General features: G+C 54.9%; 1 protein-coding gene across 9 annotated transcripts in view; it reads left to right on the top strand.

Moving 5' to 3' along the window:
* Positions 1-17,497, top strand: part of TTLL11 (tubulin tyrosine ligase like 11) — a 277,747-nt gene that overhangs the window by 246,612 nt on the left and 13,638 nt on the right. For 6 of the 9 annotated variants that reach the window (XM_033427264.2, XM_033427260.2, XM_033427259.2 and 3 more), the window contains one exon: positions 16,069-16,195. In XM_033427264.2, the coding sequence (XP_033283155.1) occupies positions 16,069-16,195 (127 nt within the window). The other 3 variants (XM_049710768.1, XM_033427261.2, XM_049710769.1) reach the window with 2 other exon arrangements.

Below are 17,497 nucleotides of genomic sequence, written 5' to 3'. Positions count from 1 at the left end.
CTGCACGCGCGCGCACACACACACACACACCACTAACCCCAGTCACCTCTGCACGCGCGCGCGCGCACACACACACACACACCACTAACCCCAGTCACCTCTGCACGCGTGCGCGCGCGCACACACACACACACACCACTAACTCCAGTCACCTCTGCGCGCGCGCACACACACACACCCCACTAACCCCAGTCACCTCTGCACGCGCGCGCGCGCACACACACACACACACACACCACTAATCCCAGTCTCTCACCCACAGGGATGTGTCTGCAGGCCTTCGTGGAGGCTTTCTTTTACCTGGCCCAGAGGAAGTTCAAGATGCTGCCCCTGCACGAGCAGGTGGCCTCGCTGATTGACCTGTGTGAATACCACCTGTCCCTGCTGGACGAGAAGCGCCTGGTGTGTGGCCGGAGCGCCACATCGGGGGGCCGACCCCCTCACAGTGGCACCTCGCAGGAGGCCACCCCCGCAGCCCCGCTGGCTGAGGGCCATCCCCCGCCCTGCACAAACAGTGCCCTCAAGCTCTCCCATTCCAGACACGCTCTGTCCTGAGGGCCGCTCTGTCCTCCCAGAAGAAGATTGAGCCCTTCCGAGCCCAAGAGACCCCCAGGCTTCCTGCCGGGGGAGAGATGGCAGGATGCTGAGAATTCCCACCTGAGATTCCCCCTAATCGTCTCCATGTTCTGCACTTCCAGAGGCTGCCTGATTCTCAACCGCCCTCCTCCCAGCACCTCTTGGTGGCCCACCTGCTTGCGAGCCATCAGCGGACATATGATACCCAAAACGTGACAGATGGCCTCTTCTATTCTGGGCTCATGGGAAGCCACCGCCGGGGATAAAACTGCTGTGTTTGGGGAAGGGGGCACCAACAACCCCAAGACGGAGAGCTGCAGAGAAGAAAGAACTTGAGGCAGCCGGGACTGGGGTCTGCTGAGGCCCCGAAGAGAATACGGTTAGAGCCCAGGGACATCATGTGGACTTCCTACCACCCATTCTGTGAAAATGAAGTGGAAATACCCAGCAGGCCTGCGGGACTCACCCACCGCAATCATGTGCTATGTGGGTGCGGTTAACAGACCGACCTCGTTGATTTCATGAGCTTGCCTGTTGCTGCAGTGTCCCATGTGTTATTCATTAAGATATGATTAACTGAGAGGTAACTGAGGAAGGCTGCTGAAGTCTCAGAGCTGGCGGGAGCCTCTGAGATCATTTTGTTTGACCTTGACCCCAAAGCAGGCGTCCCCCCAGTCCCGTGGCCTCTGATTGAAGCTCTCCATGGGTGGGGTGGTCATCAAGTGTGCCCAGAGTGCGCAGGGTGCCCTGGAGGGGAGGAGAGGGCTTCAGAGGGAAGGAAAGTAAGACCTGCGTAAGGGCCAGAGCGAGCGGGAGCTTGACGTCAGAAGCCGGGCAAGGGGGAGCCGTGCCCTCCCATCCATGAGACCCTTTCCCTGTCTGCATCCGTGTCCCCAGGTGGCCCCCGCTCAGAGGGGAAGCTTCAGAGGCAGCCAAAGGTAGCATTTTGGAAAATGGCCCCAGGCAAGTCAGGGTCCAGGGCCTGCTGACCACAGGCAGACAAGAGACTGCCCTCGAACGGCCAAGCTATCCAGAGTGTTGTTGGATTTCGGGTTAATGTGGCCCTTTCCAGAGGGTCCTCGTTATAGGACCCTGGGGGCCCTGGATTTAGATGACCATCAGGCTCTGAGTGAGGAGGATGAAGGGTCTTTGAAGGCATTGATTAGCACGGTGCCTGGCACACAGTAGGGCTCAGAAAATGCTCACAAATGTAGGGCCAGGGAGAAAGTCATTGGTGGCAGAGGTGTGTCCTAGACCAGCACAGACATCTTCCTTCTCCCGCTTTTCTCTTATTTATTTATTTTTTGTGTGTGTGGTACACGAGCCTCTCACTGTCGTGGCCTCTCCCGTTGCGGAGCACAGGCTCCGGATGCGCAGGCTCAGCGGCCATGGCCCACGGGCCCAGCCGCTCCGTGGCATGTGGGATCTTCCCGGACCGGGGCACGAACCCGCGTCCCCTGCATCGGCAGGCGGACTCCCAACCAGTGCGCCACCAGGGAAGCCCTATACCATTTCTTGAAGTTGATTTCCAGAAAGCCTTCACTTGCCAAAACGGGGTGCAGTCATCAGGTCCCAGACCAACCAAGCACACTGAATATTTTAGAAAAAAAAAATGTATCGACAGGCTGAATTCCAGCCACATTGTTTGAGGTGATATGTGAACATCAGCTCCCAGGATGAGGACCGTTCTCGCCCCACCCCTTGTGTGTCATCTGGAGGCAGGTTGCTGGGTGGCCCCCCAGGGTCACTGTCTAGAAGGAGTCCCTCCAGGGCAGACAGGGCCTGAGAAGCCCCACGGCCCTCGGTGAGCACTGGGGAGACAAGGCTGCCGTTTTATAGAAGGCCAGTCAGTGACAGAGCGGGCCCTATTTGCTCAATGTCTTTGAACAGGAAGAATGAAGAGGCTGCTCCGTTATTCGAGTGAGTGATAGGAGACTTCCCCCACCGCCTCGTGCCTAATAGGAAGTCCCACTGTGTTTATCCCCTTTGGTAATTGCTGCTCGTTTTGTAGGGTGTAATTGAAGTGATTGCAAAAGCAGGTGTTTCCTTCCTCCTGGAAGAGAGGTGCTCCGTGGGGATCTGGGTCCCTGAGCTCTGCCCATGGGGTCAGCCCAGCCCTGAGAAGGGCCCTCGGGCTCCATCCCAGCCTCGTCTCCCCACCCTCTCCTGCCCTTCCTGCCCCTCCTTCTGGTGTTCCCACACAGTCCAGCCACACCGACGCTGTCACTATTCACTGGCTGAGCCCCTGCAGGGCCGGCCCCCAGAGTGGCTTCAGTGAACGGATGAGATCAGCTCTGTCTGTTCCAGCTTGGGCTGCGTGCATCCCTGGGCCACTGCCCGCCTCAATCCTTTCTCGCCGTGCCTGCCGTGCCCCTTCTGGTGTACCCGGAAAGCATCCTTCCCCCTTCAGTGCTGGCCTTACCTGCTCCCCTCCTTCCTGCCTCCCAGGGGATGTGCTTGGCTTCTCTGCTGTTACGGTCAGGAGTTCTGTCCCCACAGCCTGGTCAGAACGGGGCCTGTAAAGGCGATTTGGATTCGGTGAGTCTGTTGGCGCCGCTGGTCCCAACAGGCCCCTCCCCATGTGCGGGGCAGGGCCCCCTGGAGACAGGCGCCTCCGTCCCCAAACTCCTGGGTCCCTCCTGTATGTCCTCCATCCACTCTCCCAGCTCAGACCCCATCATCTCTCAGCTGCACTGCATCAGTCTTCTGCCTCTTAAACCCCTCAACCATCTTCTGTCCCTTTCAGCCCAGGGAGGACTCTGAGAAGCACAGAGGTGACTGCACAATCCCCCAGTCCAGTCAACCCTCTCTCCTCCCAGTTAAAGCCCAAGCCCCCGACCCGGCATTCAGGTCCCCTCGTGATCCAGTCCCCTCCTGCCTTTCCACCCGAAATCCACGCTCAGCCCCCAGCGCTCAGGAGCAGCCTCTGTGCTCCCAACAGGCCCTTTGTGTCCGTTGCTACCACTCGGGAGAGAATGTGCCGGTTCCCACCCCCTTGGGAGGGCCACGGGGCCCGGATCTGCTCGGTGCTGTCCCACCTTTGCTGTCCCCTCTGCTGGTCCCTCCCTCTGTCCAGTGGAAGCTTACTGATCTTTCAAGGCCCAGCTCAAGTGTCCCCACTGCCATCCCCCCAACAGTGAGCCTCCCCCTCCTTCTACTTGTGAGAACCTGGAAAGTCCTTTGTTATCACACTTGTGCTGTGGTGTCGTGGCGTTCGTTCCCACCAAGCAGTGAGTTCTCTCACGGTCAGGCAGGTGCTGGATTCACGCTGGCCCCTCGGGCACCCACCGAGCTGGGGCCCTGCAGGTGCTGGGACTGTCCAGGGGGCCCGGGCGAGAAGCCTGAGCTGCAACACTGCTTCTCCCCAGCCCCCTGCGGATGCCCTGGCGGTTTAGTTTGTGAATGTGTGGGTGTCCCGGGACCCCAGCAGACAGTGGCTCCTCTGACCCTGGGCAGTCTCTCCGTGTTCCTTCGTGCCCGGGCTCTGCTCTGGGCTGCGTCCCCCATGGGCAACCCCGTCTGGGAGACTAAGGGCCACCGGGCTGGATCACACCCGCCACGGCTCCTCCATCGGGCATCCAGCCTGTCTCTCCAGCCCCGCAGCATCTGTGGGGGGTAGGTTAGTTCAGAGCAGATAATCCTGATGTGAATGTAGTCAGTCAGGGTGAGCAGGACCAGGTTGGGGACGAGCCTAGACATTGGAATGGTGTTCCGTCCCTTTCTAGAATCCACTCCCCTTCCCACGTGAGCGTACCATCTGTTGGACGCTTCACAGTTTGCAAAGTACTTTTATCTCCATCCTCCCAGCGACCCCACAAAGGATGAGGATTCTCATCACCCTCTTTTCATAGCTGGGGGCACTGATGCCCAGGAGGTCAGGTGACTTTCCCAAGGCCTCCCAGCTGGTGAAAGGCAGAGCCCAGCCCCCAACGCCTTGCTCCTTTCTCGGCCCGATAACCGCTCTCGTGACGGCACCTCAATGCTCCTACAGCCCACCAAGGAGAGGGTTTTGGCCCCATTTCACAGACGCAGAAACCCACATCTGAGAGAGGCTGGGTGCTGGCTCAGGGGGTCCTGGGGTTCTGGGGCTTAGCTTGGGGCAGTCCCACCTGCTCTTTCGCACTGAGCTCTATGGGCTCCGGGTTCCTGAGCTGCACCGGGGGTGACAGCTCCTCTCTCACTTTGTCTCTGAGAACAGAAGACAAGAGATGGAAAGCATAATACACGTGAAAGCATTTTGTAAACCCAAATGCTGCCGGGATGCCGAGTTATCTTCAGACTGGCTTCTGGTTTCCTGCAAAGTGTAAAGGGATGAAGGGAAAAGGTTCCTCCTGGAATGTTCTAATCCATCAGGACAAATGAAGCCAGAACAGTCAGCTCCCCTCCCTCTCCTCCCCGCTTCATCCTCACGTAGTTGAAGACATTCACGGGGTGAAAAATGCTTTCCGCTGCTCCTCTGACACCTGGAATTTGCCTTGTGATTGGCAGAATATTACTCCAAAATAGCTTAATTTTTTTTCATTTCTGGATGAATGCCCTAAACTCTTCGGTCCCAGCCTTGAGAACTGGCTTAACTGGCTGGCATTTGAGCCCCTTCCCTCAAAACTCAGAAATGATGAGATCTCGCTCAGTGGCTGAGAGCTGTCCTTCTCTCCAAGCGAGGCAAACTCACCCTGACTGGTATTTTTGCCAATCTCCTACTGAGTTTGACAGATAGGGGAGAGATTTTCCCATACGGTATATGAATTTCTCCCTCATGAAATATGTTCAATTTTTTTTTTTTTCCTGTTCCGGGGCAAAGGAGCTTTGCAGAACAGGCAACATATTCAATTACCTCCATCTCTAGTAACCGGAAGTCCTGATTTTTCTATAACTAGGAAAACCACACAGCATACTGCTTATACATGCATGTGTGCATACACACACACACACACACACACACTGAGCACCATTGAGCTTTGGCATAAAATGGCAAAATTGCTTCTGAGCCTTATTTAGAGAGCAGAGGAGAGGGTCTTTGCAGCCCTGGGGTAACATAACACGCTCACCAGGAGGCTCACAAGCAGAACATTTCCTCCGACACGAAGGCATTTGCTAAGGCGGTAGTTTGGGGCCACAGGGACATTGCCCACCCCTCACCATGTCCCTCCAGCCCCCTCCCAGGCTGCAGAAGCAAGGCAAGGAGCTGGGGGATGAAAAGAGTCAGCAGGAGCATCTCCCTTCAGAACTTCTTGCATCAGAACGGGGAAAATGAGAATCCCAGCAGAGGCCCTGAGCGCTGTGGGAAGAGCGAGTGTCTTAGTCCGGGCCTGTTGCTCTCCAGCTATGTGACCATGGCCATGGACCGGTGATTGCACCCCCTTCCCTCTTCCTCTCCTGCACAGTGGAGATGGGTCGTAACCAATGTAAAGAGCCTGGCACCAGGAAGCGTCTTAATAGATGTCCTTTGAGGAAAGGACCGGTCTCGATATGCTTGAACTAGACAGATGCCACAGATCACTCCCGCCCACGTGGATGGCCCTGACAGGCCAGGCTCCTCCAGGTCTGGTGGGCGGCCCCACGTGCTTGTCCCTCCTCCCTGCCGCTGCTGGACTGCAGCTTCTGCTTCTTAAAAGCCTTTAAAAATTCTTTATTAAATTTTCATGGCGCATAAAGTCAAGGTTCTGTTACCTGGCCTCAGTTGTCTTGGTAACTTCGTAAAATGCAATAATAAAACAGAGCTGAGTGTCTCTGCACGCAGGCCCCACGTAGAAACGGCTGCAAAGTACTGCAAAGTACCGACGATTTCTTCTGCGTGATAATTAGCGACAGCAAATCCAGCAGGGTTGACAGGGCTTGTTCATTTGGGGTCAGCTGGGGAGAAAGGGGATCCTTCCAATTTTTTTCTCCTCTAATGGTTAATGTCTGGCTGGGGAGCTAAATATTGCCTCAGGGAACCTGTGAGATCCTGGGGGAGATGGAGGAAGGAGTTTGGAAAAGCCCCCAGCCCTTGATCCACTGGGGAGAGTCTCCCTGAGGGAGGGAGTGACGTGCCCCTAGAGCCTGGCCACGTCGTAGAGAGTCTGGCGGCACGCCTGCCCTCGAGGAGAAACTGGCTCCTTCCAGCTTTGTGTGGGCGGCAGCCGCTGCCCACAGCGCCAGGCTGGGTAGGGGTGTGTTGCAAGCTCGGCCCCCATGGGGAGGCTCAGGGCAGGGCAGCTCCCTGGAGAACTTAGTGGTTCGAGCTGCTCCAAAGAGGCCACCTGGTGCTGCTGACACACCTGGTGGCCCTGTCCTGGCGCCAGCCCTGCCCTTGACCCTTTGGGGGTAGCCTATGTCTGCTCTGAACATTTCTCAGCCTGTGGACCAGCCGGTGGAAAGAGAAAGGCAGATGGCCTTGAGTTATAAATAAATGGGATCCCTGCCCCTTGGAAACCACCACCCAATGGCATCAGAGAGGCGTCGTTTCCCACAGCCCCTCCACAGTGGGGGGCCACTCAGGCAGGCTCTGTCACCCCTGGGAACGCCTTTGTTCTTTGGACCCCTCGGATTCTCCATTTTGTGAAACATTCAGATCCTACACATTCTCTGTGCTCCAACTCTGTGCCAGCCTCTTGGTCTTAGACTCCTGTGCCCGCAGGTCATGGCTTGGCCGTGCAGTAAGAGCTGCCACCCTGCTCCCTGCTGAAGAAACCCAGGTTTGTCACCCACGGTCCCCCCACCAGGTGGGGAGGCTGCTCCAGCAGCCTGGGACATTAGCACTGCCTTGGCCCGTGGCAACCGGGCCAGGCATACCTTCCAGGGGTCTTTCCATGCAGCTGCCTCCCACAGAAGCCCTGGGCATCTGGTGGTGCCCCTCAGGGCTCAGACCGCACTCTGTTTTTAACCCAAGCAGCTCCAGCTTTGTCTCTAAGTAATGCGCTTTGTTATAACATTCTATCCACGGCCAGAGCATTTCCAACCTGTCAATCTCACACATGGGACACTGGAAGCCCAGAGAGGGCAAGGGCCCTGCCCAAATGCCCAGCAAGTTAGGGATGTGAGCTCAGACCTCCTCAGCGAAGGAATCTGAAGAGCAGAAGCCAGGGCCAGCCTGTAGTTCAGGGTTTTCAACTAGATTCCATGGTGCCCAAGAGCAGCTCGGCTGTTCCGTTTTTGTTTGTTTCTTTCTTCCTTTTCTGTTGTTTTGGTTGTTGTTCTGTCTTATATATTGCGGTTGCATGTAAGGAAATAGCTTCAAACGCCATCATCATCATCATCACTTCCAATTTTCTACCTGTGGCAAAAGTGGGGCCCTGGGAGAAGTAACTTGTTTGAAGTCATGACCAGAACAGCCTCCTCCCACCACCGCCTGAGCCCAGCCATGGCTCCTGGAAGATGTGCATCGTGCTGGCAACAGTGACCCGTCAGGGCGGGTTCACCCCAGGGCCCGAGGCAGGAGCTGGACCGTCCTCTCGCACCCCCCATAGAATGGTTGTGGGGACCTCAGAGGCCGGTGCTGGGCTCATTTCTCACTTGGCCTCAGTCATCAGGCAGGAGCCATGTGATCTGCTCAGACACTCAACCTCAATAGCTCCTCCCCAGGCGCTGACATAGCTGTGCTTCGAGCCATTTCCAGGGCCAGTGGCCGTGGCATCAGTGGGTCACTGGGTCTATCACTGACGGTGCTGGAGAAAAATACAGCCCAGACTGGCAGGTCAGAAGTCTGTGGGCATGGCCCTGACGCCAGCTGCAAGCAGCCGCTTATTGAAGGCTCATGTCTTAGCTTTAAGGTCCTGTACATATTGCTTTGGGCTCCATATTATGGCCATATTTTAGTCAGGATGCTGACTTATGTGATGCTGAGCTAAACCCCCCAATCACAGCAGCTGGACACCCCTGTGGTTTGCTTCTTGCCTGTGCAAATCTGACAGGGTCAGGGGGCTCTCCAGGATGACACTCCTCCATGCAGGGTCCCGGCTGCTTCCTGCCTGGCCTCTTTCTCCTCAAGAACGGCTTCCCAGTTGCCTCCAAAAGGAAGAGAAGACTGGAGGACTGCAGGAGTGGGTTGTTCAGGGAGAGGTGACTTCACCTCCACCCACATGCCCTTGGCCAGAATCTGGTCACCTGGCTCCAACCTGAGTGCAGGGGATACTGGGAAATGTGTTCTTCCTGTACATCCAGGTCGAAACAATGAAATGGGACTTGGTGGACACATGTTACCTTTTTGCCTCAATTCATATTTGTTTTACTATAAAAATGCTTCAATCTTCAAATAAAATTTCTGCTCCAAGAAAGTGACTGTGTTTATCTTACAGCTGCACAGAGCATCTCACCCCCACCACATACTCTCCACTTGAGAAGCACAATGTGATGGGGGCCACATGGGTTTCCTAAGACTCCAGAGTCAGGGGATTCTGGGAATATCTTGTGTCTTCCCACTAAGAACTCCAGTCCTAGGCTCTGTGGCTTGGCTGCAGCCCAGCTCCAAGCTCCTTCGGGAGCCTTCCCATCCCCTGGAAAGCCCAGTCCAAAGCAGGTCACTGCAGTTTCCCCTTGAGGATCGGGGCCAGGAGTGGAGAATAGATGAGGAGCCCCGACAGAGTGTGTGCCCTTCCCAGGCGGGAGCAGAGCACACAGCCCAAGGCGCTGGTGTCTTCAGGCCTAGAGACAGGTGGTCTGGCCACGCCAGCTCTAGCTATAGGTCTGCTGAGGAGGTCGGCCCTGCACAAAGCAGCCTCAGTGCGGGGAATCGAATGGCATCAGGGCTCCTCCGGTAGCTGGTGGAAGCCGTGTCACAGCGCAGGGTGATCTGAATGTAACCACATTCCTCATTCACATTCCCTGAGCACATACAACGGCCACACCGTGCCAGGCACATTGCCTGTGTTCATTTAGTCTGAGAAGCGTGCTCGGGAAATGGACACTCTTACTATCTCCCCATTTTACAGATGAGGAAACTGAGGTTCAAAACTGAGATGAAGTGACTTGGCTTAGAAATGCCAAAGCCAATTTGGGATCCCGGCCTCGTGGAGACGGGATCTCACTCCAGATGGTTCTCCTCTGTGCTGCCGCGATGGGCCCCTCTTGGAAGGGCGGGTGAGTCCCACCAACAGAGGCAGCTGAGAACATGTGGAAGTGGGAGGCTCTGGGGAGACCTTGAGTAGCACCACATCGGCAAACACTTCTCTGAAAAGCCCTGGCATGTAATAAAAAAGGCCTCGCCGTTCTCTGCTTCCTGGAAGGCACCCCAACCCAGCCAGGTTTACAGAACAGGAGGCCTTGGGAATTGCTCGGCTGGGCAGCAAAGTGATGGCGGTGGTGGGGAACCTAGGAGGCCAGGTTCCCATAACTGGGACAGGAGTGTGTCGGGCAGTGTGGGCAAGGGTGGCCGGTGGTGAAAACGGTGTCCATGTGTGGAGGACCAGCTTTGTCCCAGGCCCCAGAGTCACCCTAGCCATTGGGTGATATCACTACCCTTTCACAGCTGGGGAAACTTAGGTCTGGAGAAGATTCTCACCTTGCCTAAGGCCGCAGTAGCCTGCCCTCCGCCAGCCCACAGGCCACCAGAGAGACTCTGCCGTGGACAGCAGGGAGAGGGAAGCAGCTGCCCCCGTTACTGCAAGGTCAAAACATCCCAGGACTCCAGCCACCCCTGTGGGAGCCACCAGCGTCACAACATCCAGAACGTCAACCCCGACCCGGGCTCCCGGTCCAGAAATGACACTCTTGTTTCAGCCCTTTCTCTGTGCTCACACGCTGTGTGTCAAGTGGCACCTGACGGACTGGGGAGGGACAGGAGCCTCCTTACAGCCGACGGGGGCCCTGAGTGCAGGGGCAAAGCGCCCTTGGCTTCCTAGTCAGGAAACGTTCGCACACATTCCACACTCTTGATAAAATATGGAAGGATATTATACGTTTTACAGGGGTTTCCTTTATTGAAAAAAAAGCTTTTAAAGAGTTTTGATTCTTATAATGTATCTGGAAAATTCACGTTCATGGAAATTCATTCCCCGAGGACATGGTAAAAATGAGCCTCCGCTGCATGGGAATGACACTCAGCCACCTGGGCTTCTTGTGGTTGCTGTAATTTTCTTCTTCTTCTTTTTTTTAATGTTGTGTTAGTTTCAGGTGCACAGCAAAGTGATTCAGTTATACACACACACACACACACACACACACATACATATACACAAATATATCTATTCTTTTTCAGATTCTTTTCCATTACATGTTATTATAAGATATAGAATATTGTTCCCTGTGCTCTACAGTAGGTCCTTGTTTATTTTATAGATTGTCGTGTGTATCTGTTAATCCCAAACTCCTAATTTATCCCTTCCCCCCACCTTTTCCCCTTTGGTAACCATAAGTTTGTTTTCTGTCTGTGAGTCTATTTCTGTTTTGAAAATAAGTTCATTTGTACCATTTTTTTAGATTCCACATATAAGTGATATTTGTCTTTCTGTGTCTGACTTACTTCACTTAGTATGATAATCTCTAGGTCCATCCATGTTGCTGCAAATGGCATTATTCCATTCTTTTTTATGGCCGAGTAATATTCCATTGTATACAGGTACCACATCTTCTTTATCCATTCGTCCGTCGATGGGCATTTACGTTGCTCCTTTGTCTTGGCTCTTGGAAATAGTGCTGCTGTGAACATTGGGATGCATGCAACTTTTCAAATTAGAGTTTTCTCCCAATATATGCCCAAGAGTTAGGATTGTTGGATCATATGGTAACTCTATTTTAGTTTCTTAAGGAACCTCCATAATGTTCTCTATAGTGGCTGCAATAATTTTTTAAAATTATGCAGTGGAGATACATATATAAATGCCCATATGATATTAATGCACATATATAATGACTAAAACAAATAAAAACAGCTCAAAAAGATGTACAGTGACAAGAAATCTCCCTTTCACCCCTGTGCTTCAATTCTCCAGTCTGTCCCCAGAGGCAGCTATAGTTTCTGGGTTTTGTGTGTTCCTTTCAAAGACAGTCTGTACACATACATGAATTCTTACATCTGTGTGTGTCCACCAACCGGCACTCTACTTTTCACTTAACACTGTTTCTGGGAGGTTGTTGCGTGATATGTTCATGTCAGCTGACCTCAGATTTTTTTTTTTTTTTTTGCGGTACGCGGGCCTCTCACTGTTGTGGCCTCTCCCGTTGCGGAGCACAGGCTCTGGACGCGCAGGCTCAGCGGCCATGGCTCACGGGCCCAGCCGCTCCGTGGCACGTGGGATCCTCCCAGACCGGGGCACGAACCCGCGTCCCCTGCATCGGCAGGCAGACTCTCAACCACTGCGCCACCAGGGAAGCCCTGGCCTCAGATTTTTAATGGCACCATTGTCATGCCATTATGCGATACACTATAATGACTTAGAATATTTTCGTTTACTTAAATGGCCCCCAATCGATGCATTTAGTTTGTTTCCGGTTTTCTGTTACTACATAAAGTGCCGCAGGGATTGTTCTTGTACACACATCTTTATGCACACGTATGAGTACATCCTACAGGTCGAATTACTAGGTCAAAGGGTATATGCACTTTAAATTGCAGTCAATATTGCCAAATTGCCCTCCCAAGAGGCCACACCGATTTTCAGTCCCACCAACATTGTGTGAGAGGGCCAGCTCCCCCATCCTCCCCAACGAGGCTCGTTATCAAAACGCTAACCTTTGCCATCGGTGGGTGAAAAAAACATGGCAGCATCTCATTACAGATTTCATTTGTTTCTCTTACAAATGAGGTTGAGAAGCTTTCTTCTGTGTTTCAAAGTCATGAGTATTTCCTTTCCTACAAACTGGCTGCTCGTGTTCTTTGCCCATTTTTCGACTGGTCTTTTTCTTGTTGATTTGCAGCATCACTTTGCAGATGAAAAGAATTAGGCTTTTGTCATATCTTTTGGCAAAATATGTGTTCTATACGGGCCATTTTTTGGCAGCCAACTGTCTCTCTACCTCAACAAATTCTCCACAGGCTGCCAGAGTGGTCTTTCCGAAATGCCACTCTTGATCATGTCACCCTCCTCCCGAAAGACACAAAACGGCTTCCTGCCACCTGGATCCAGCTCAGACTCCCCACTTGGTTTGGGGGACCTGCCCATTTGGGGCCCAGCTTTCTCCCAGCCCCAACAAAAGGCCCACCACATGCAGCCGTGAGGGTTGTGCACTGTGCAGGGGGCAGTGACACCCAGGGAAGGACCTTGGGGGCATCCCCTGGAGGTGGACAGCGGGGCAGCCCGCCGAGAGGCTGCCTCTTTCTCCGGTGAACCTTAGCTCAGGACTCAGCACACTTTCGACCATTCCTCAATGCCCCATCTCTTCCATTCCTCCCGGGCTACATCCAGACTCTTCCTTCCGCCCCAGATGCGACCCCTCCCCTGTGGCCTGGTAAGCTTCCTCCTCTGCAAAGCTGACCCCACTTTCACGGGCTGGCTTGGGTCCCCCCACCCCAGCCTTTGTGTGTCCCTTTAACCCACTGCAAGGTGATTCTCTCTCTAGGGGAGGGCTGTGTGCATTCACTCCTGGATCCCACCCCCGGTCAGAGGAGGTGCTCGGGAAATGTGTGTGGAATGAATAAATGAGGGAATGAGCGAAGGCAGCCTTCTTTTATTTTTAAAAGAACTTTTTAAACTGAGGCAGTATAGTTGATGTACAATATTACTGATATATAAGTTACAGGTGTACGATATAGTGATTCGCAATTTTTAAAGGTTATACTCATTTATAGTTATTGTAAGATGTTAGCTGTATTCCCTGTGTTGTACAATATATCCTTGGAGGTTATTTTATACATCATAGTTTGTACCTCTTAATCCCCTCCCCCTGGATTGCCCCCGCCCCCTCCCCTCCCCATCACCCACCCACTGGTAACCACTAGTTTGGTCTCTGTATCTGCTAGTCTGTGAAGGTGGCCTCCTGACTGCTGAAGCCAGTGCAGGTGAGGAGTGAGGGGTGAAGACCCAGTATCCCCTCAGCCTTCTCAGCCTAATGTAAAGTTATGCATTTACCCGATAGGCTGTTTTTTTTGTATAAATCTCCATTAAACACTTTGAAAAATGCAAATTAAAAAAAAGTTCAGCAGACTGGCTCTTCCCAGGTAATTATAGTAGACCCTACAAGTCTGTACTGAGGCCGTTTTATTTAGTAAGTCTATGGCTCTTCCCAGATTATAAATGAAAGCCCTTCAGGGAGCAGGTTATTCTCCCTCCCCTAAATTCCCCAGGGCGGGGCATTGCAAGAGGACTCAGTGGGCACAAACACCGTTGCCATGGGGCTTGCACAGGGGAGCGGGGGCCCAGGGGCCCTTCCTGGTCGGTAGGGGCCAGTGGGATGTAGGCTCTAAAGCAGCGCCTTCCTCCTAAACCCCAAACCCTCGCTGGCAGCCCCCATCTGGGCCAGCCCTCCATCCCTCCCCCAGCGGGGAAGGTACCCACGGCTCCCCAGCCCCGCGCCGTCCCCCCGGGGCGCCTGCAGGACTTCCTGCCGCGCCACCCACCTCCACTGCTCAGCTGCCATCAGTCCTTCGCCTGCATCCTGGGGACCTTTAAACACGTGAGTCAGATAACGATCCTCACAGCTGCACTTCCCTGCCTGGCTCCTGTGGGCCCTCTGGATTCCCGTGCCCTGTGCCCTGTGGGGGGTCCGTACCTCTGCCGGGGACCCTGTGACCTGGCTAAGGCCTGCTCAGCTGGCTCACCCCTCTCCCTTTCCTGCCAGCACCGTGCCAGCCCTGGGGAGGTGGGGATATGAGCAAAACCAGACATGGCCCTGCCCACCTGATGCTGCGAGATGGACGGGGGTTAACTAAGAGCAGAGAGGAGGCAGCACGGAGGGAGGCCCTGCGCACAGATCCGGCTCAGAGAACGAGGACGGCGTGGGGCAGGGGAGGCTGGCAGAGGGCCAGCCCTGCAGGCAGTGCAGGCCACCCTGAAGATGTCCTCCTTGCCACTGGAGAGTGTTCAGAGGACACTGTGGTCGGGGCTGTGGTTTGACAGATAACTGAGCTTAGGATTGGAGGGTGGATCACGGAGTGGGACGGTGTGCAGGGATCCCGGCGACAGGAAGCTGGCGGCGGCCCCGGTGATAAAGGGCCGTGAGAATTGATGGCTTTCCTCATGACGGTTATTTAATGCCCTCTCCCCTCCCTCCAGGACGGCAGGGCCTTGTCCATCCCACTGGCAGCCCTGGCAGCACCTAGCACACAACTCAGTACATAGTAGGTGGAATGTTCTGGGAATGAATGACAGGTTAGAGAGGGGATAGTAATTAAATAATGGATTTAACAGGTGGGGAAACTGATGCTCTATGTCGTGGAGCAGTGTGTCACCTGGGTGAGCTGGCGACGACCCCGGCACGGGGCAGCCCTGAAAACCCTGTCCCCGCCCACCTTGCTCACAAAGACCTGTTTTCATAACTTGTCATTTCCCTACACGCCCACAGGCAGGGACACACACTGCGCCGCTAGATAAATCTGGGCCACTTTTCAGCATCATTTAACATCCCCGGGAAGGTTGGATCACGTGGCCTCCAGCAGCAGCCCATTAGCTGACAGGCTGAAGCATATCATATTGAATTCCACGGCCCGCGGAGCCCGTGAGACGCCGTGCTGCTCGGAAATCTGCGCTGAGTTATTAGGAGGCAATCGTCCTGCGCATTTCCTATAGTGAACACGTTGCCCCCCTCCTCTTGCCAGGACTGTTTCCCCAAACCTCCAGTGGGAGTGGGAGGACCTTGAACTCACTCCCTGTCTATAGCTTGAAAGGAAGAGGGGATGAGCTGGAAGGGAGATGGTAGCGGGGCAGGGACCAGTGCTGGGGGCTGACTGTGAGTGCTGCTTGCAGAGAGATGGTCTGGAGGCATTGCGCTGGCCTCCTGCCCACCCCCGCAGCCCCCCCAGCCCTCATCCTGTGTCTCCCTGCTCCCCCACCCCCGCCCCTGTGTGCCCTGGCCCTTGGCCACAGCTGCAGCAGGACCTATGGACAGGCCAGCCAGGGACTCGGCTGCTGACGCCCACAGCCTGGCCACGGCACGAGGCATCTGCCTCCGCCCTACCTCCTGGGACCCCACGGGCCTGAGCTTCTGCCTTCGGCACGTGTCACGCACCCTGACCACCGCCCTGTACAAACTAAACTGGGACACATCACTATATGGTGAGGACACTCAAGATGGCGGCTCTCTTGCTCTGTAGATCCCCTGCTCGACCAGGCCCTGCTTCTCCTACACCCTGTCACATGAGCATCATCACCCCCTTCCCCAGCTAGAGATTGTTCTAGTCCTTAGGCTAGATGGTCGTTAACTCGAAATGCGTGCGGGCCGGGCCCCAGCTGCTGGTTTCCCTGGTGACTGATGAGCCAACCTGACGTCAATTGCGCTATAAACGGCAGCCTCCTTCTCCCTCAAGTAGCCAAGATGGCTGCCGTGTCCCGTCTGCTGCCCACGGTGGGGTGTTGCTCCCTCTGGTTCGAACGTGCAAGACACTTTATCCGATTAACCATCGATGTCTCTGGCTGTTGCCAGGCTCTTTCTTCGGTCTCATGGCTGGACAACTACAAGACTTGCAGGCCTGCGGGGTGCAGCCCAACTGCTGTTGGCCAGGAAGCCGAGGAAGCCGAGGAAACTCCTGTGAACGCCGAGATGTTGGAAGGTAAGGACGGGGTGGGGGGGGAACCGCAAACTGTGTGGTGATCGGGGAGGGGCGGGGTGCGGGGGCCGTCCCCTGCACTTGGGGCCCTGCGACGGCTGACCGCTGTGAGAGATGCCCTTATCTTCCACTACACTGACGATGCTCTGTTAACCTCGCTCTCCAGTTTAAGAGTAGCAGCCCCGTGCTCCCGGCTCATCTGACTGCACGGGGATGGCTGGTGGGTACAGACGAAATGTACAGACCTGGCTTAGCTATCAAATACTTAGGCGTTCTCTGGTTGGGTAAGACGAGATACCCACACCCTCCACCCCTAAACAGCTACAGACACGGCCTTTAGGGATATTAACTCAGAGACAGGCCTGTGGCCAGTTACCTGGAAAGGAGTGGTTGAGGCCTGGGGCAATGGCAAAATACTAGGTACCCTGGTGCTCCTGGTCCCAGCTGCGGGAGGGGCAGAGCTACGTGCAGCCTACGGTGTGTCGTAACAGGTGGAAGCCATTACAAAAGGCCTACCCACGTTGTTGAGCAATGCAAAACCCACCACTGGGGGGTCTAGAACAGCTGTGTGTGACATATGGGACCCCTATGAATATCACTGGTGACCAAGGGACCCGCCCTGAAGTTGAGGAATGGGCCGCTAAGAATGCCACACGCTGCCGTTTTCACCCGCCCTCCAGCCCCAGAGCCGCCGGCCGAACTGAAAGGCTGCTGGGCCAGTTAACCATATAGGGATGGGAACCTGCCCTCAGCTGTGGATCAGCAGGCTAACGCAAGCCCGGAACTATCACTGAGCATCCCAGGAGCCGTCGTCCCAGTGCCTACTAGTCCCCATCCAACTACGGCTCTCGACCACCAAAGGGCCGGCGACAGCTATGGGCCAGGACAATAACTCACTTCTGCCCTTGCCGTGCGATCTGCCCCGGGGGGCGCGTTATAAGATGGCCCTGGGGCTGGCAGGTAGTCCCTGGTGATTTGGGTTCCCTGCCCCGTGGGGAATAGGACAGATTTTGCCTGCTGGAGAAAGCAGCGTTGCATTAGCCCTGCGGTCGATTGCCATGTGCCTGCTCCGTGGCATGGCACTGCAGGCCAGGGTGATAACCGCAGGCGGGGGTGGTGCTAGCCCAGCATGCTGTCACCGCTCGTATTTTGCTCAGTGGTCGCGATATCCCTTGTACCGCGCCTGTTAAGCATCTTAGGTCCCTAGTCTGGGCGGAAGGCATCCGGTTACGGACTGGGCAACAACGGCTGCCTCACTGCAAAAGGAGTCTGACTGTTGGGTCTCCAGCGAGATGCCGTTGTCGT

This window comes from Orcinus orca, chromosome 6, assembly GCF_937001465.1.
Source record: "Orcinus orca chromosome 6, mOrcOrc1.1, whole genome shotgun sequence".
Classification (NCBI taxonomy): domain Eukaryota; kingdom Metazoa; phylum Chordata; class Mammalia; order Artiodactyla; family Delphinidae; genus Orcinus; species Orcinus orca.
This window is presented reverse-complemented; position numbering and strand designations above follow the sequence as displayed.